This window comes from Pezoporus occidentalis, unplaced genomic scaffold, assembly GCF_034315485.1.
Source record: "Pezoporus occidentalis ecotype Australia unplaced genomic scaffold, CSIRO_AGI_Poc_V1 ctg92, whole genome shotgun sequence".
NCBI classification, from domain to species: domain Eukaryota; kingdom Metazoa; phylum Chordata; class Aves; order Psittaciformes; family Psittacidae; genus Pezoporus; species Pezoporus occidentalis.
The window spans coordinates 2,020,642-2,036,750 of record NW_026916284.1 but is presented as its reverse complement, the minus strand read 5'-3'; the positions used below and the strand labels follow the sequence as shown (position 1 = coordinate 2,036,750).

General features: G+C 53.5%; 1 protein-coding gene across 1 annotated transcript; it reads left to right on the top strand.

Annotated features, from left to right (window-relative positions):
* Positions 1 to 788: 788 nt before the first annotated feature.
* On the top strand, positions 789 to 15,069 carry RASSF5 (Ras association domain family member 5). Its single transcript, XM_062605633.1, has 5 exons — positions 789 to 1,221; positions 10,643 to 10,756; positions 11,165 to 11,462; positions 12,016 to 12,131; positions 12,786 to 15,069. The coding sequence occupies exons 1-5, from the start codon at positions 1,102 to 1,104 to the stop codon at positions 12,936 to 12,938; spliced, it is 801 nt and encodes a 266-aa protein (XP_062461617.1). The 5' UTR covers positions 789 to 1,101; the 3' UTR covers positions 12,939 to 15,069.
* The last annotated feature ends 1,040 nt before the right edge of the window (positions 15,070 to 16,109 follow it).

Here is a 16,109-nt window from a genome sequence, read left to right as displayed (position 1 = left end):
GAGCCCGTGCCGGGATGTGCTGCATCCCTATGGATGCAGAGCCCCGACCAAGGGAGGATGATAGGAGCAGAGCCCTGCTCCTGCCTGGCGCCAGAGAGAGCTGTGATCTTCACCAAGAAGGAAGGTCAGAGCTGCTTTAAAAGCTGCTGGGTAAAATGCAGGGTGTGAGTGGGATGGAGGAGCTGGGAGAGTGGGATGGAGGAGCTGGCTCTGGGTATGGGTCCGTGCATGGGGGCAGAGGGAAGCAGGGATAATGCTATTGCTCTGAGGCTCTTTCCAAGGACAACGCAGCATCTTAATCAGCCTGGAGCAAGTGCTTCGTGCAGACAGGACCTGAAGCTGAGCTGCTTTCTCCTGGGCTGCAGTAGACGCTGCCTCAGCCGGGTGTCAGCACTGCTGAAATCACTCCTGCTGCTCCAAAATGAGCTGCAGAGCGGAGAGGAACCCACTGCCCTCCCACAGCGTGACGACCCGGGGCTCCTGGAACCCCAAGGAGGGTCTTCCCTTCCCCATCACCTTCCAGCAGCCGAAGTCCAGCCTGGGCTTGCTTCCCTAAGGCAGCAGATGCAGCGCAGCTCTCGAGGATGCGCTAACAGGGAAGGAGCACGGAGCCAGCCTGCGTGGCGATGTGCGCTGGGTATCAAAGGAGGAGCTGGGGGCACCCAGGGGCCGGGCAGCTCCTCATCCCCAGCGTGCAGCAGCGGGGTGACCGATCCTGCGAGAGGAAGCGGCCGGGCTGCGGGGCGAGCGCAGGAAGGGGAGGTGATGCTGGGTGCCTGAGTGAGCGCCCCGGGGGACCAGAGCGGGAGCACCCGGGGCCGAGAGCGGGAGCAAACTCAGCTCTGCCCCTTCCATGCTGCGCAGGGAGGCGGGTGCAGGGGGAGAGGGAAGGGTTACCCAGCGCGGCTGCCTGTTAAAGAGAAACAGCTCCGCTGGCTCCCGAGGATGAGCAGAAGCAGCTACTGCAGATAAGCGCCGGCGAGCGGAGGATGTGAGAGCCGGGTCCCTGCTGGTGCGGGAGCCGGAGCGGGGACCACCGATGGTCAGCAGCCCCCCGGTGAGCCCCGGGTGTGCTCGGCCTCTCGCCTCTGCCGGGCTTCGATGACCATCGGCAGCAGCATGAGCAGCGGGTACTGCAGCTTGGATGAGGACCTCGAGGATTGCTTTTTCACAGCAAAAACCTCTTTCTTCCGGAGCACACCGAGCAAGGTCCCTGCCAAGGTAACGGCTTAGGAACTAGTGAGGAAGGGGGGGGGGGGTTGTGGCTGTTGGTGCTCCTGCACGTTTGGCTGCAGGTGCTGCCAAAATTAGCTTGCAGCTCGAGTCAGGGCAGTGCTGCTGGTGGGGAGAAGGGCTCTAAGTGCTTCTTGCAGGGTCCCTGCTCCCATGCAGGGGGGTCTGCGCTGCTGCAGGTTTATCTCAGCCATGTCTCAACCTTTTGCATGCCCGGTTTTCCCTTCCCAGGGGTTCCACAGTGGATTTTGTGACTCCAAATATGTGTTTCCAGCTAGAGGGGGGCAGGCAGCAGCCCTGTGAGCTCACATCCACGGGGCCGGCTTCCGGCCAGGGACCTGTGGTTTGGCCTCACAAAATGCGCAGCATCGGTGGAAATTGCCCCTGTGAGATGGGAAAGTTACAGGAGTAAATGAATCTGTGAACTTAGCAATGGAATGATGAATCCGGCCCTTTGCTGGGTGCTCGGGTGCATGTGTACGTGCCTTGGAGAAGGGGAGAGCGCTTGGCTGGTCTGGGATGGGATTTCTGTAGCAGACAAACTGAGGAGGCTGCTCCCTGGGTTTTCAGTGGTTATTAAAAACAAACCAAAAGCAACCAAACATCCCCGTCGGAAACTTCGGGGCCCCAACTAGAACTGAGCATAAAAGGAGAAGGCACAAAAGGCGCTGAGCAGCGGAAGTGGGGGTTTCACTCAGGAACAGGAGCCCTGCGGTACCGAGCCATGAGATCTGGCCCGGGGAGCAGCTCCTTCACCTAGAGATTCCCCTGCAGCCCATCAGCACTGACTCCAGGCTCTGCTGTGTCTGCATGAGGCTGCTGAGCTGCCACCCCCAGCAGATGCTTTGGGGTTCAGCTCTGTGCAGGGTGTGATCCTCAGGGCTGTCCCCATGACCTGAGCTGTTCCCCACGGTGGGGTTGAGAGTTTCCATCCGTTGGCAATTTGAATTCAATGTGGGATATTCCCTGTTAGGCAGCAGCTCCCTCTCGCTATGATTAACCGACACGTACTGCTGGTTTTTAAATGTCATTTGATGATTCATTCGTGGAGGAGATGCAGAAGATGATGGTGTTAGTGTGCAGTAGGTGCTGCACCCCATGCTGGTTTAACACTGTTCTTCTCAAGTCAGGGCACTGCAGATCCTCAGCTACCTTTTGAGATCATCCTGATCCCATTCATGCTCAGCAGCACTCCCTCACAGAGGGATATTCCAGCCCCTTTCACCCAGCTCCTTGCTTGGATGTGGTGCAGAGCTCAGGGCTGCTGGAGGAGATGAAGCCTTGGGGGGGTTGGTATTACAGGGAGTAAATGGTTTCTGTGCATGCAAAAGAAACCCACACACAGAGAATGTGCTGCTCGACCCAATGGTGTTGTGTAACGGGACTGTGTGCGGAGGTGGATTCCTGCGTGTCTCCAGCGAGAGGTGGAAACCACCCTCAGGCCTTGGTGGAAGGGGTCTGCGGGGGCTTTGTGGTGCTGCAGGTCCTGGATGGAGCTGGCCCTGGAGCGTGGCAGGAGGAGGATGAGGGGGTGGAGGTGCTCTGGTGGGGCTGGGCTGGATGGTGTGAGGAGGGCAGCAAGGAGAGCGTGTGCCTGGGGAGCAGCCTGGGGAGGCACTGGCACAGGGTGCCCAGAGAAGCTGTGGCTGCCCCATCCCTGGCAGTGCTCAAGGCCAGGTTGGACACAGGGGCTTGGGTGCCATGGTTTAGTGTGAGGGGTCCCTGCCCAGGGCAGGGGTTGGAGCTGGAGGAGGTTTGAGGTCCCTTCAACCCAAACCAGGCTGGGGTTCTGTGATTCCCACCACTGCAAGAGCAGTGTACAGCGACAGCGCTGCTTTGCACTGCCAGGTACTGCATCCGCTCCTGGCCACGGGCAGAAGACATGAGCTCAGACCCAAAAGTGCATTAACCTTCTTGGGAAAGGCAGCGTTTGTCCATCCTTAGCTGCCCAGGAATGATTCCTGAGGCCAGGATGCACAGTGAGGGCAGTCACCAGCCCTGCGCTGGGCAGGAATAAGCTAAATACGGATAACGTAGGGATGCATGTCTTAAAAGACCCGTGAGTCTCTGTGGAGGAAATATGCTGGGTGTGGGGTAGGGGGGGACTGCCATTTCAAACAGTAGAATGGAATTTGAGCACTGTGATTAGAGAAATGATTTTTCTGACTGAAATAGCTGTATTAACCTAATCTAAATACCCAGAACAGCCTGAAGAGCCTCTTTCTAGGAATATGGTGATTCCTTTGGTTATCAGAACCATCACTGCAAATCATCCTCTCTTAGCAAAGAACTGGTTTAGATCTCAGATGTGACCCCATCGCCAGAGATCTCTTGCCTGTGACTCTTCTGATCGGTGGCTTCTGCCTGAAGCCTGATGGCCTAAAGCTCTGCAGGGTTGCTCTTAGGAACCCTGCATCAGTGGCCGGCTTAGAGAGGGGAAGGGACAAGTTTCTGTCCAAGAATAGAAAACACAAGAGGCACAGAATGCACCTGAATTGCCTGGAAAGGGATCCAGGCGTGGGCTGACGGGTTTAGGGGCCAGGGAAGCTGTCAGGGCATGGAGCTCTTAGTGGTGGGATGCACGGGCAGTGGCCATGGGGCACCACTCCTGGGGAGGGAAAAGGAGGCTTTTCCTGCTCCTGTGATGGGTTCCCCATTGCTGCTCCTGAGGATCCCTCTGATCCACCCAGCCTCCAGGGTCTCACACACCCAGGCAGTGGCTGTGGCCCACTGGGGTCCTGCCCAGCCCTGACCCTGTTCGGATGGAGCTTCCTGGGAGGACCCACACAGCTCTCATTGCTGCTGCTGTGGCAGGAAGAACGGTTTCCAAGTAAGATCTCCATGGCAATCAAAACACTGAGCCCATCCTCACTTGCCTCTAACCTCTCTGAAATGCAGTGAGGATCCTTCCCCCTCCTCCAGAGAGGTGCTGCCCCTCTGTCTTCTGCCTTTCCTCTGAACCCCAAAGTAAACCTCAGCATCTCATTTGAATTTCTCAAAGGGGGTGAAATACATTGGGTTTTTTTTGATGCTTGGTTGGTTTTTTTGGTGGTTTTTCCTCCAGATCTGTTGTATAATCCTTCCCCTCTCCTTGCTTGAGCACTTGAGCCTTTCCCTATATAGTGCTGTGAACAGTGGGAGTGCGTGGTGAAGAGGGAGGTGTTTGGCAGTGATGGAGAGCTGTGCAAGAGCAGAGATGTCCCAGCTCCCTGGTGACTGTGATGGGGCTGCCCCATCCATCCTGCCAGTTCTGAGCTGCCAGTTGTGACGTGTCTGGCTCAGATCTGAAGCATTCACATTTCCCTCCAGTCCTCTGTGCTGTGCTGTGACAGTGGTCGCAGGGTGTGAGCTGATGGTGCTCCTCTCCATGACAGCTCCCTGGCCAGCAGCGCTTCCAGGCTTTGGTTTCTGATGTTTTACTCCAAATCTTTCCTTAATAAGCAGAGGAGTTGAGGATTGATGACCTCTTCCCTTCAGAATTGGTCCTTGGAATACCCCTGCAGAATGAACAGAGGAGCCAAAGGGAGAGCTTGGGGAATGCGAGCTGTGGCAGAGCTGCTGATGTAAATGGTGATGGACCTGTGCCCGAGCACACCAGGGAGGGCTTGGCCACTCCTGCCTCTAGATAAGACAATCATTGCCAAGAACGTGGTGGTGTTGGGCCAAATCCATCTCCACCACTCTGCTATTCAAACTCATTAGCTAAATAGCTGCTGAGGAAAACCGGCTGGGAGCGAGGGGACAGGGATAGTGTCTGGGTCGTGGCTGCAGGGAAGCGGCCCTTGCTCCAAGGAGTGTCCTCTGGAAGTGCAGGCTCAGTCTTTCTCCTATAGTGCCTTTCCATGGCTGGTTTTGTGGCTAGCAAAGCCACTGAGCTGTGTATCCAGGCCACAGCCACACACCGGCTCCTTGGTACCGACTGGGGCTGAGGTGGGATGGGGAGCCGTGGGAAGAGGGCACCATCCCCTCTTGCAGCGGCATCAGGAAGCGCCCAGGTCCTGCCTGGAGCTGTTGTTCCCAATGCAGAGGTCTGGAATGGTGCAGATTTGCTTGCTTTGAAAAGGTTTGTAGGCTGGGGGCTGCCTCCTGCTAGGGGAGAGGCTGTAGGAACGATGCTCTTCAGCTCAACAGGGATTGTGTCTGTTGCCTTTCTTGGCTTTCTTTTGAGAGGATGTCACCATAATCAGGATGGCCCATGGGGTTTTTACCTCCCCCATAAGTATGTCACAGCTCACGGCTCATTAGATGAGTAGTAGGTTGCAAAGCAGAGGCTGGGGTGGCCAAGGGGCTGTGGCTGAGCTCCAGGCGATGGGCGCTGAGCGTCACGGCTGCCTGCTCCTCTCAGGGTGCTTGTTCTGGGCAGCCTTTGTCCTGCCAAGCATTAGCCCAAGTGCCAGATGGGGCTCGAGCCATTCCTTACAACTGCTATTTCTTACAAGCAAGGAATCCTGTAGGCTATGGAAGGGGAGCGCGTCTGCCGCAGGCTGTGATGGGTGTGGGAGGATGCATGGAATCATGGAATGGTTTGGGCTGGAAGGGACCTCAAAGCTCCTCCAGCTCCAACCCCTGCCACGGGCAGGGACCCCTTCCACTGGAGCAGCTTGCTCCAAGCCCTGTGTCCAACCTGGCCTTGAGCACTGCCAGCGATGGGGCAGCCACAAGCCAGGCAGGTTCACCACTCGGTGACGCCCGGGCTTGGTGCTGTGCAGCCCCGGGATGCCCACATCTCCCTGCAGGCCACGGCTGCCTGCAGGTTATGTTACGGCAGTCTCATAGGCGCGGGTAAACTCCTTGCGTGCTGAGCTGAGCGTGGTGGGTCACCTGCAGCATCCGTGGCCATGCAGTGTGAGTGGGAGCAAGCTAGCAGCTCCAGGCTTGCCATCCCTTCACTTCCAGTTGCACGTGAGGATGGCGCGATGGAGGCGATGGGAATGCGCTGGTTTTGCAGGCGCAGGCGTCGTGGTGCGGCTGGTGCTGCTCTTCCCTGCTTCCAGCCAGGAGAGCCGCAGGTCCAGCAGTGACTGCCCGGGCTCAGGCGCAGGCAGAGCTATAGGGCTGTTGTTTTGTTAACAGCTTGTTTCATCCTGCCCCGGTGCAACAGGAAATGTGGCAACGGTTTATGGTTAAAAGCTTCTGTTTTTCTTCCTTCAGACAGAATTGCGCGTTCTGCAGCAGAAGCTTTGCAAAAGCAGAGCTCTGGGTACAGTGGAGAGCAAGAAGTAGCTGATTTAATCGTACACGGTGGAAAGAGCAGCACTTCCCTTCCCTGGGCTGGTCTGGGCCCTGCTCCCAGCTGGGTTTGGGGCTGTAAAAGACATAAATGATTACAGGCTTCTTGTCCCTCGGGTGTGAGGGTGCCAGAGGAAGGGGAGCTGGCAGAGTCTTGTGGTGGAGTTGCTCCCGTGCCACCCCTGGGGTGGAAGGGAAGAGCTGCTTTGCTCTGGCGCTGTTCTGTCGCACCGCTGGTCCAGGTTAACTCTCCCAGCACATTGCAGTTTGCCTGTTAAAACCAAAGCACTGCTAAGAACTGGCCTTGGGCATCGCCACTGTGAGAAGTGCTAACTTCTGCCTGGGTTTTTGCACCACAACCGATGCGAGGGACGAGGGGCTGGGGTGTCCCGTGCTGGGTTATGCTATCCACACAACCTGCTGTTTCGGAGGTGCAGCCTTAACTCCTGCAGGTCACAGAGCCCCATGCAGGGACACTGCTCTTGTTTGCCAGGGCAGATTGGTTTTCTCTGCACACCTTAGATTGTGCTGCAGTGGGAACTGTTACACCATCTGCCACTGACGCCGGGAGCTTAATAAAGCAAATTAATTCCATGCTGGGCGGAAGATGACTTGTAAAATGACCCTTAGAGAACACATCGTGGCTGCTAAACCCTGCGTTTGCCCAATTGTCATAATGCAGGGTTTCCTTTTCAATTACAGTTGCATGTGGAAGGAGAGAACAACCTGTTACCCACAGCTGCGGCTGCGTGAGCATTTCGGTTGTGATGGCCAAGGGCTGGAGTCCCGTTTCCTTAGGGCAATTCCGCCGTCGGGGTGTTGGCTCTTCCAGCTGCAGATGAAGGCTCGGTGTGGTGGAAGTGCTGGGTTATGCTGGATGGGCAGCGGGTGCTGGAGCGATGCGGTCTACGGGGTCTATGGATGCTTTGGCTCCCGTCTGGGTTAGTCCCAAACAAATCAATGCGGTAAATAAGGAAATTAGGGGCTCTTTCCTAATGTGCTTTCCACGGTGAGGGTCTGAGCATGAAGAAGCTGCAGGATGGGCAGAGGAAAGCAGTGATTTGTAAGTGGGAACCGAGCTGTCTCCTGCATTCCCCAGTGCTGCTGGGGCAGGAGGTGAAAGGGGCAAAGTGCCCTCCTGACAGGGTATATCCCAGCTGCTGGCTGCTTCCAGCAGGGACACCGCACACCGAGCCGTGTCATCCAAGACTGCGTCCAAGCTGGCCTTGAACACCGCCAGGGATGGGGCACAGTGTGAGAGCTCTGACGTGGTGCCACCAGCACCACATTCCTGAGCCAGGCGTCCCAGAGCCATGAGTGATTACTGCTCCCCAGAGCATGAAGCAATTAACATCTGGCTTGTGCCTGCTGGAGCCCCAGGGACCGGCTCCGCTCCTGGCTCCCGTGGCTCTGGATGCGCCGTGCATCCTCCATGGAAACCGGGCGGCATCAGCGCACGAGCTGCTCCAAAAGCTCTTAATTGCTGGCACACGCTGCTTTCCTAAGCTGGAAACATCACAAGAGGGGAGGGACTTGTCCTGTTGGGGAGAAGCAAATCGCAGTGACAGGGACAGGCTTTCATGGTGCGTGTCTGGATGGATGCTGGTGGGCACCGGGTTGTGTGTGTGCCATGGTGACGGGCACTGAGCACACCCAGCGTGTCTTACCCCTGCAGATGCAGGTCTGTGCATGCAGGAGGGCTGCACCCAGTGCTGCCTCACTGGGTGACTCTGGGGCAGCCCTGGTGGGTGCCAGGCTCCAGCACTGTGAAATGGGTGATGTGAGGAAGTGGAGGGTTTCGGAGTGCGCGTCCTCCCTTCCTGAAAGGGAAGGTTTTCATTGTCTTCAATTCTCCTCTCCTCACCCTGTGCCAGCGCCTCAGCACCCTCACAGGGAAGAGCTTCTGCCTAAGAGCTCATCTCAGTCTCCCCTCGGGCAGGTTAAAGCCATTCCCCTGGGCCTGTCCCTACAGGCCCTTGACCAAAGCCCCTCTCCAGGTTTAAGGCCCTGAACCAGGAGCTGACTCTCATGCCATGTCCATGCTGCGCCAGGTCAGCGTTCCGAGAGGTCTCATGCTGTTTGTCACTCTCAAGCAGAAGCTGTGAGCTCTCACTTGGGACTCACTTCAATGAATCTGGGGCTCTCGACCCCCAGGCTGTAGCTGTCCTGCAGATTGCAACCAGGATTCCAGCTTGTCCTGTGCTTGATTATCCTCCTAAAAGAAATATCATGGGTAGCCTTGGGCAATCCTGGCTTATTTACAGCTTGCTGCATCCTCGTGTGCTGTGGGGCTGCTTGGCAATAGAGCAGCGTTGCTCCCAAGGTTCTTTTTCCCCTTTTCTTTCCTGTCTTAGAGGTTACAGTTTGCATTCTGAGCCTCACCAGCCTCGATAGCGCATCCCTTCACGCTTCCTGCTCTCACTAATGCTAACTCCTGAGCGAGCCCGCATAAAATATGGGATTGCTGCTCGTGGTTTCAGGCAGAATGTATTTACAGCCTGTCTCCAGGGAAGGGGGTGAGCTATGGAATCCAGCCTGCTGAGCACAGCCCAGGACACATACAGGCTTGTTGCAGCAGGTCTGGATTTGGGATGCTGCAGGCTGTGCTTTGGAGGAGACCCCATTGAAAGGCTTTGGGTAACCCAGCAGTGTCAGACCTTGAAGCACAAGAGGAGCCTCGTGCAGGGAGTTTCCAATGGTCTTGTGGCTATAAAGTCATTGAGGCTGCTCGGGTGCTGGAAGTGTTGCTGCTGGTTGGTGTCTGGCACCATGGGTTGATGTGATCCTTATCTCTGGGCTGGTACCTTGTGGGGATGCTCCTCAGCTGTGTGTCCTCACAGAGACAGGCAGTGCCGGGTTACATAGGTCCTTGCTTCCATCCCACAGGCACAGGAGCAGTAACTGCTGTTAATGCTCCTGTAGCTCTGTCAGTGCAGACTGTTCTAGATGGACACTGGAGGCGAGTGGGTGCTTTTGTCTGAGGTACCTCTTTGGGGCTTGATGCATCCACAGGGGATGCGGATGGGATGCAGGGGGGTGTCCCGGTCGCTGCATGTCTGCTGGGGGCATGGCTGTGGCTCAGTAGCTTCAGCTTTGTGCTCTGGGTTTCCCTCTCCTCCTTGCCTTGCTCCGTGAAGCACTTCACTGGGTGCCTTGGGGAGGGATCACATCCTGGCGCTCCGTTTCTAGGGTGTCCATGAGCCCCTGCAGCCAGTGCCATGATCCTTGGGCACAGGGGAGGTGGGAGCATGGCTCAAGGCTGCTACAGAGAAACCATCTGCAAATGTGTGTTCCTGGTGCCCCATCAGAGCCTCCTTCAGGCTCCCCCAACACCTCCTGCTCTGTCCCTGCATCCCTGGAGGAAGGCAGCCTCAGTGCAAACCCAACGTGCCACCCGCCTCCTGCAAAGCCATCCATTGCCTCTCTCCTTGAACACTCGAAACCCTGACTTGCATTTGGGAATCTCCCGGGAGCTGCAATGGGATCGTGTTCTCCCATCATTCATTGGCGACGTTCCCATGTGTGACCTGCAGGTAAAGCCCGTTTGTTGCTTTGCCTTCCAAAAGGATATTCCCTAAATCCTGGGCAAGCAGCAGTGCCCCCCGCCCCCAGCAAAGCCCCACACGTGGACAGCCACTGAACGGGTCTGCAGTGACTGGTTTATTAGTCATTGTACCACCTGGTGTGATTCTGCTGCTCTGAGCTGTAATCCCACAGCTTGGGATAAGAGCAGTGAGGAGTGATCAGCAGAGATTTAGCTTCAGGCTCTGCCCGGGTGAGCCTGCTGGAAGCACATGTGTTTCGAAGGGGCTGCCTGGCTTGGGTAGGCAAAGTCATGAATGCTAGAAATAGGATGTGATTATTATGGGATATTTCCTTGCAAGAAGCTCAGCAGGTGGAGGTGGCTTTTTGAAAGCAGGTTTTAGAGGCTGGATTCTTTGCCCTGGGTTGCGCTGGGACGCATTTACTGCTCTGTGCCTCTGGTGGGTTTTGTGTTACCTTCCACTGCTTGTTACTGGTGCACAGAGGTGGTTTGGGGCAGAGATGTGGCATCCTGCGCACGAAGCCTCTTGGCTGTATGGACCATCTCTGCCATCACACTGCTGGGGTGAGCTCGGGGTCCTGAGAATGCAGTTATCCAGCACACATTACAGCTAAAGCCTGTCTGTTCTGGTTTCAGAATGTAACACAAACAGTAGAAGAAGAAAAACCCGAGCCTCCGACCATCCAGGAGATCAAGCAGAGGATTGAGAAGTACAATGCAAAAGTTACAAACTGCCTGTTGATGAAGCTGGTACGTACTGGGCTCTGTTCACCAATAAGCAGGGAATAAAACACGAGGAATACAGTTGGGAGATCCTGCTGAATGTGAGGGTAGAGATCTGCCCCGAGGCTTCAAATCCTCACTTAAGTGCAAATGACACGTAATGGTTTCCATAACTGACTTGTATCAGCCTTGGTTTTAAATAAGACACAAGGAAGGGCTGAGTCAGTACAGAGGGGAAGGAGCAGGACAAAATCAACAGTGACTAACCCGAAATGATGGGTTACTTCTGATGTGATTAATAAGAAACCCTCCAAGTCCCAGCAGGACCGAGGTCCTGCAGTCACCCATAGCTCTATAGACCTGAAAGCCCCTTGTAGGTGTTAGGAAGGACTGGAAAGACTTCCAGGAGCCTGACCCCCTTCTCCTTTGCTTCAGAACGATGATGGGACATACACGGGATTCATTAAAGTGCATCTGAAGCTGCGGCGCCCTGTGACGGTGCCGGCGGGGATCCGGCCCCAGTCCATCTACGATGCCCTCAAGGAGGTGAACCTGGCCGACATGACGGACAAGAGAACCTCCTTCTACCTGCCGCTGGATGCCATCAAGCAGCTCCACATCAGCAGCACGACCACGGTGAGCGAGGTGATCCAGGGGCTCCTCAAGAAGTTCATGGTGGTGGATAACCCCCAGAAGTTTGCACTGTTCAAGGAGATGCGGAAGGACGGGCAAGGTGAGTCCATGCTCTGAGCTTCCCTGCGGCCCATCGGGTCCGGGGACACACCTGAAGGCTTCTCACAGCGCTTGGTGTGTCAGGCAGGCAGATGAAGTGACCTGCTTGAGTGAGGGCCACGGAGCTGCTGCGAGGGCTGGAGCAGCTCTGCCCTGGAGCCAGGCTGAGAGAGCTGGGCTGGGGCAGCCTGGACAAGAGAAGGCTCCTGAAGGGGAGACCTGAGAGCAGCTCCAGTGCCTGAAGGGGCTGCAGGAAACCTGGAGAGGGGCTTGGGACAAGGGATGTAGGGACAGGCCAAGGGGAATGGCTTTAACCATGAACAGATGGCTGGACCTACACAGGTCCAAGTGAATGGAGAACTCAGTTTTCAGAAGGCGGCTGAAGCCACCTAAGACCTCACAAGGATCATTCCAGATCCATGTTAGAGACTCAGCTACTTCCCCTTTGACTCTGAGCAACACGAACCACTTTTAGATGCTCCCATTGACCTCCTGAGCTTTCCCCTGGCCTGGCAGCCCAGGTCTCACTGCGGATGTCTGCTGTCCCCTTGCAGTGCTCTTCCAGAAGCTGCCTCTCACCGAGTACCCCCTGTACCTCCGGCTCCTGGCGGGTCCTGACACAGATGTGCTCAGTTTTGTGCTGAAGGAAAACGAAACAGGGGAAGTCGAGGTACGTTGGTGACTCTTTCCCTTGGCTCTTACATGCACGTTAACTGTGTTGTGGAGAACGTGGCAGCATCGCAGGGCTGGGATGTGCATTATGGGCTTTGCTTTCTGAACTACTGAGGGTGATATCAGCTTCTTTCCTCCAAACTTAATTTACCAGCTGAGTGGACTGCTTGGACCTTCATTGAAAATAAGAATATTGATAGATTTTGGTGATTTCTTGCTCCTAAATTAGCTTAATATTAAAACAAACCTGAAACTTGAGCTGTGAAAATGCTGAGACAGCTTTGATGGCCAACCCCTAATCTGGTTACAGAACCAAGCAACGCCACCCTGGAGTTAATCCTCACAAATCAGATTAGCTAAATGCTGTTAGAAGTAATCCACCGATTCAAGTAGAAGCCAGGGACGCCCTGGTGCTAAATTCACAGTCAGTTTTTGGTTGCAGTCATGTAGATGCTGCAGGAATGCTGCTTCCCATGGCAGTGCTGAGCAGTATTTGTTAAGCAATCCCAGTCATCATCTGGAGATCACATTTAACACGTTTAAATGTCTTTTATTGTTCCTCTCCACTAATTTAGAGGGGAAAATAACCCCACAAAATCAATGAGGTGAGTGATGTGTGCTTACTTCCCCTCTGTTTCTGCTCGTTTTGCAGTGGGACGCATTCTCAATCCCAGAGCTTCAGAACTTCTTGATGATACTGGACAAAGAAGAAAAGGACAAAATCCAGCAAGTGCAAAGGAAGTATGAGAAGTTTAAACAGAGACTGCAACAGACCTTGAAAGAAGCCAAAGGGAAGCCTGGATAACCCTTTGGAATCACTGGGATCAGACTAAGCTAGATAGTACTTTTAAAATGAAAAGACACTTCTCAGGACACCTTATAGTAGTCACCCTCCCTCTTCATCCTCTCCTGAAGTCCTTCAAGTGAACATATTGCATTTTCTCCTTCTGAAAGCTCTTCTCCCAGGGCCAGAGAACGGGGAGCCTGTTTTCAAACCATGCTGCTCAACCAACCAAACACCGTCAGAGGAGCTCCGTGGAAGATGCTCCGTGTTGCAACCCAGCAGGAACATCTACTGGCTGATGTCTTGAGCAGGGTCACGCTTGCATTAATGCTCCTCCCAGTGACTTGCGTGTCCTCGTGTGGAGGTGCTGAGCTCACTGCGTGTGCCCACGTGGCTGAGTTCTGGTTTCATAAGTAGAGCACAGGAAGCAGGAGGTGGTTGCACCAAACCATGTGGGTGTTGCAGCCATAACCAAGGCTGTTTATGGGCATGTTCAGGGCTGAGAGAAGCAGGGAAATGTCAAGTTCTGAGCCCAAGGCAGCTGCAACACCCAAAGAGTTGTTAGTACACATTAGTGAAACTTGGTGATCTTAATTCTAGGGAAAAGTCATCTGTTTTGATTCTATTTAACTTCCAGTTGCGAAAACAGATGTGAATGAAAGCACATCCCCCTGATGCTCACGTTAAGTTAGCTGGTTTTTAACCAGTTTTCTACCCTGTAGGAATTGGGACCTATAACTGAAGACATTCTGTTTGGAAGGTGTAAAGATGATGGTTGAGGCTGATGGGTCGGTACTGAACGTTTAGCAATACACATCCACCAGAGCAACCCAGGAAAAGTCAAACCTAACCCCTTTCATAAATCAAACTGATGAACAGGTCTGGCACCGAGGGAGAGGAGCTCCAACCAGGGCCAGGGTGTGGAGGTGGCACCAGGAGCCTTCGCACCAGGAAAAGTAAGAGTAGCCTCAGATGCTTTCTGCCCACCTCTGATATGCTTTATCCCACTGATCCTCCTTGTGCTGCTTTCCCACTACTCCTGTCCATGACACACCAGCCTCTCCTTCCCTGTGCTGCTCTCTACACGTGCTGTCCTCCTTCCTTCCCTCCCCACGTGCAACTGGTGCTCTGCCTGCATGCCCAGGTTCTGCTCTCTATGTGGAGCTAGGAGAGGACAGCAAATGTCTCTCTCCCTTTCTCAGGGCTCCCACCATCTCTGACCCATGCACTTCACAAAGATCCTTGAGCTGGAGCATCAGTTAATGCCATAACTCCAACCAGAGCCCCTGGTCTTGCTGATGCTGTGTCTGCAGGGCAAGGAAGGCTGTGGGGATGCCGGTCAGAGGATGGTTCCTGTGTTTACTCTGCTCGGTGCTTTGTACTGGGCATGCCGCTCGCAGCCAGGGTCAGCCTTCCCTTGGTTTACACCACAAAGTGTAAAGAGAAAAGGGACAATACAGGCGGAGCATGTGAAAGGGTTCTGTGTTGGCTTGATAAGCAAGTGTCCCTGCGAGCTCGCTGTAGGCTGCAGTGATCCCACCTGACATGGGAAGGGAGGCAACAAGTTATTGGGTAACAGTGACCGCAGAGACCATATGGAAGAGTCCAAAATTTACCTCAGTGCCTTTTTTTCCCCCCCTTAAGTGTAAAATGTTTGCATTTGGGCTAAGGAGGAAGCTGGAAGGGGCTTTTGAGAGGCCTTGTCAGTCCTGTCCCCCTCTGATCCCAAAGTACTGTTGTGGTGAGGCTGCTGCTGTCCGCAGAGGGATGAGGAACCGTTTTGTTTCTTTCTTGAAGGTGACTGTTTGGGATTCTATTTTGTTTGCCCTCGGATTTGTACTTGAGTGTGTTTATAAATTGTTAAGAGAGTACCTGCATCACTGAAAGCCCCTTGGTTTGTGTGAACGCCCCTTTCTGCAAGCTTCCTTGCAGCTCATGCTTTAGTCAGAGGTGTAAAAGGGTTTGCTAACAGGGCTCTGGCCTCTGGCACACAGTGCAGGAAGGGCCTCCCAGCTGTACTGTACTCTACACCCAGATGACCTTTAACAACATGGCAGCAGCCCAACTGAAGCAGCACTTTTCATGCTCTGGGGCTGTTTGTCCATTTAGAATGCTTATTACTTCACTGTGCACTTGTGATTTAAATATCATTGATGGAATTTAAATATCATTGATGGAGTGCTTTGAGTTTCAAAGCACTGTATAAATCTGTTCAGTCCAGAGCAAGAACACTGTAAAAACTGCCCTTGGTTCTGAGAAGTAAGATCCAGATGCTTGGTTTTAAATCCCTTAAACCTTTCTGGCTAAAAGTTGTAAAGCTTTCCTCTTTCGTTGTTGAGTTTTAGTGACTGTTCCCCTCTCCCTCCCTGGAACCCAGCATGTCTTTGTAGAAGGCATGGCTTCTTATGCAATTACTGTGAATGCTGCTGAAAACCTCCTGCAGGGAGGGCTCTTTCTTTTGGTTTTTCAAGATGTGGGGGCATCTGAAGTATCAGTAGATCTGGAAACTCAAACTCTCTGTGTTTAGGATGGAAGTATCAGCCCCTGAAGCGCAAACTCCTGTTGGCAGTGCCTTTGGTTTAGCATCTTGTCTTGCCTAGTTGGTGTGAGTTTATTTTTCATGTCTCTTGTAAACCATGTAAAATACTGTGTATAGAATGGACTAGCAAAGCTTCTATGGCAAAGTGAGATGCATTTTGCAATGCTGTAATTTATTTTTACTACTCCCCTAGTAATTCTATGGCATTTTTATTAAAAAATGTCTCACTTCCAGCTTCTTTTGAAGGTTCTGAAACTCCTTGTTCATATGCAGACAGTGTAAAAGACAACGATAATAAAACTGTCAGTAATGAAAGGAGTCTCTTTTCTGGCGCCCTCCTATGGAACTTTCATGTGTTAAGTCTAAAGGGAAAATAGAGGAATCTTTCTTAATCCTACTGTGAAGTGCTGAAGCTTCAGCTAAAGAGGTACAGAACATCCACCCCTGTGCAACCTGACCCAAGTGTTCCATTCATCTTCTATTTTATCTAGATTTGACAGACCTGCTACCTGTGATAAATCACAGCTGATGTTGTACATTAAAATATGCTTATATGTATATAAAATTAATGCAAACCATAAAAATCCAGCTAATGGAGTTCATTCTCAGTGCTAAAGTGTTTGATATTAATACCTAGCAACATTTAAAAGGCT

Coding starts and splice junctions, on each gene's coding strand:
- RASSF5 (XM_062605633.1), top strand. CDS start 1,102: ATGACCATCGGCAGCAGCATGAGCAGCGGGTACTGCAGCTTGGATGAG. Junction 1,222..10,642: donor CGAGCAAGGTCCCTGCCAAG/GTAACGGCTTAG, acceptor TTCTGGTTTCAG/AATGTAACACAAACAGTAGA. Junction 10,757..11,164: donor ACTGCCTGTTGATGAAGCTG/GTACGTACTGGG, acceptor CCTTTGCTTCAG/AACGATGATGGGACATACAC.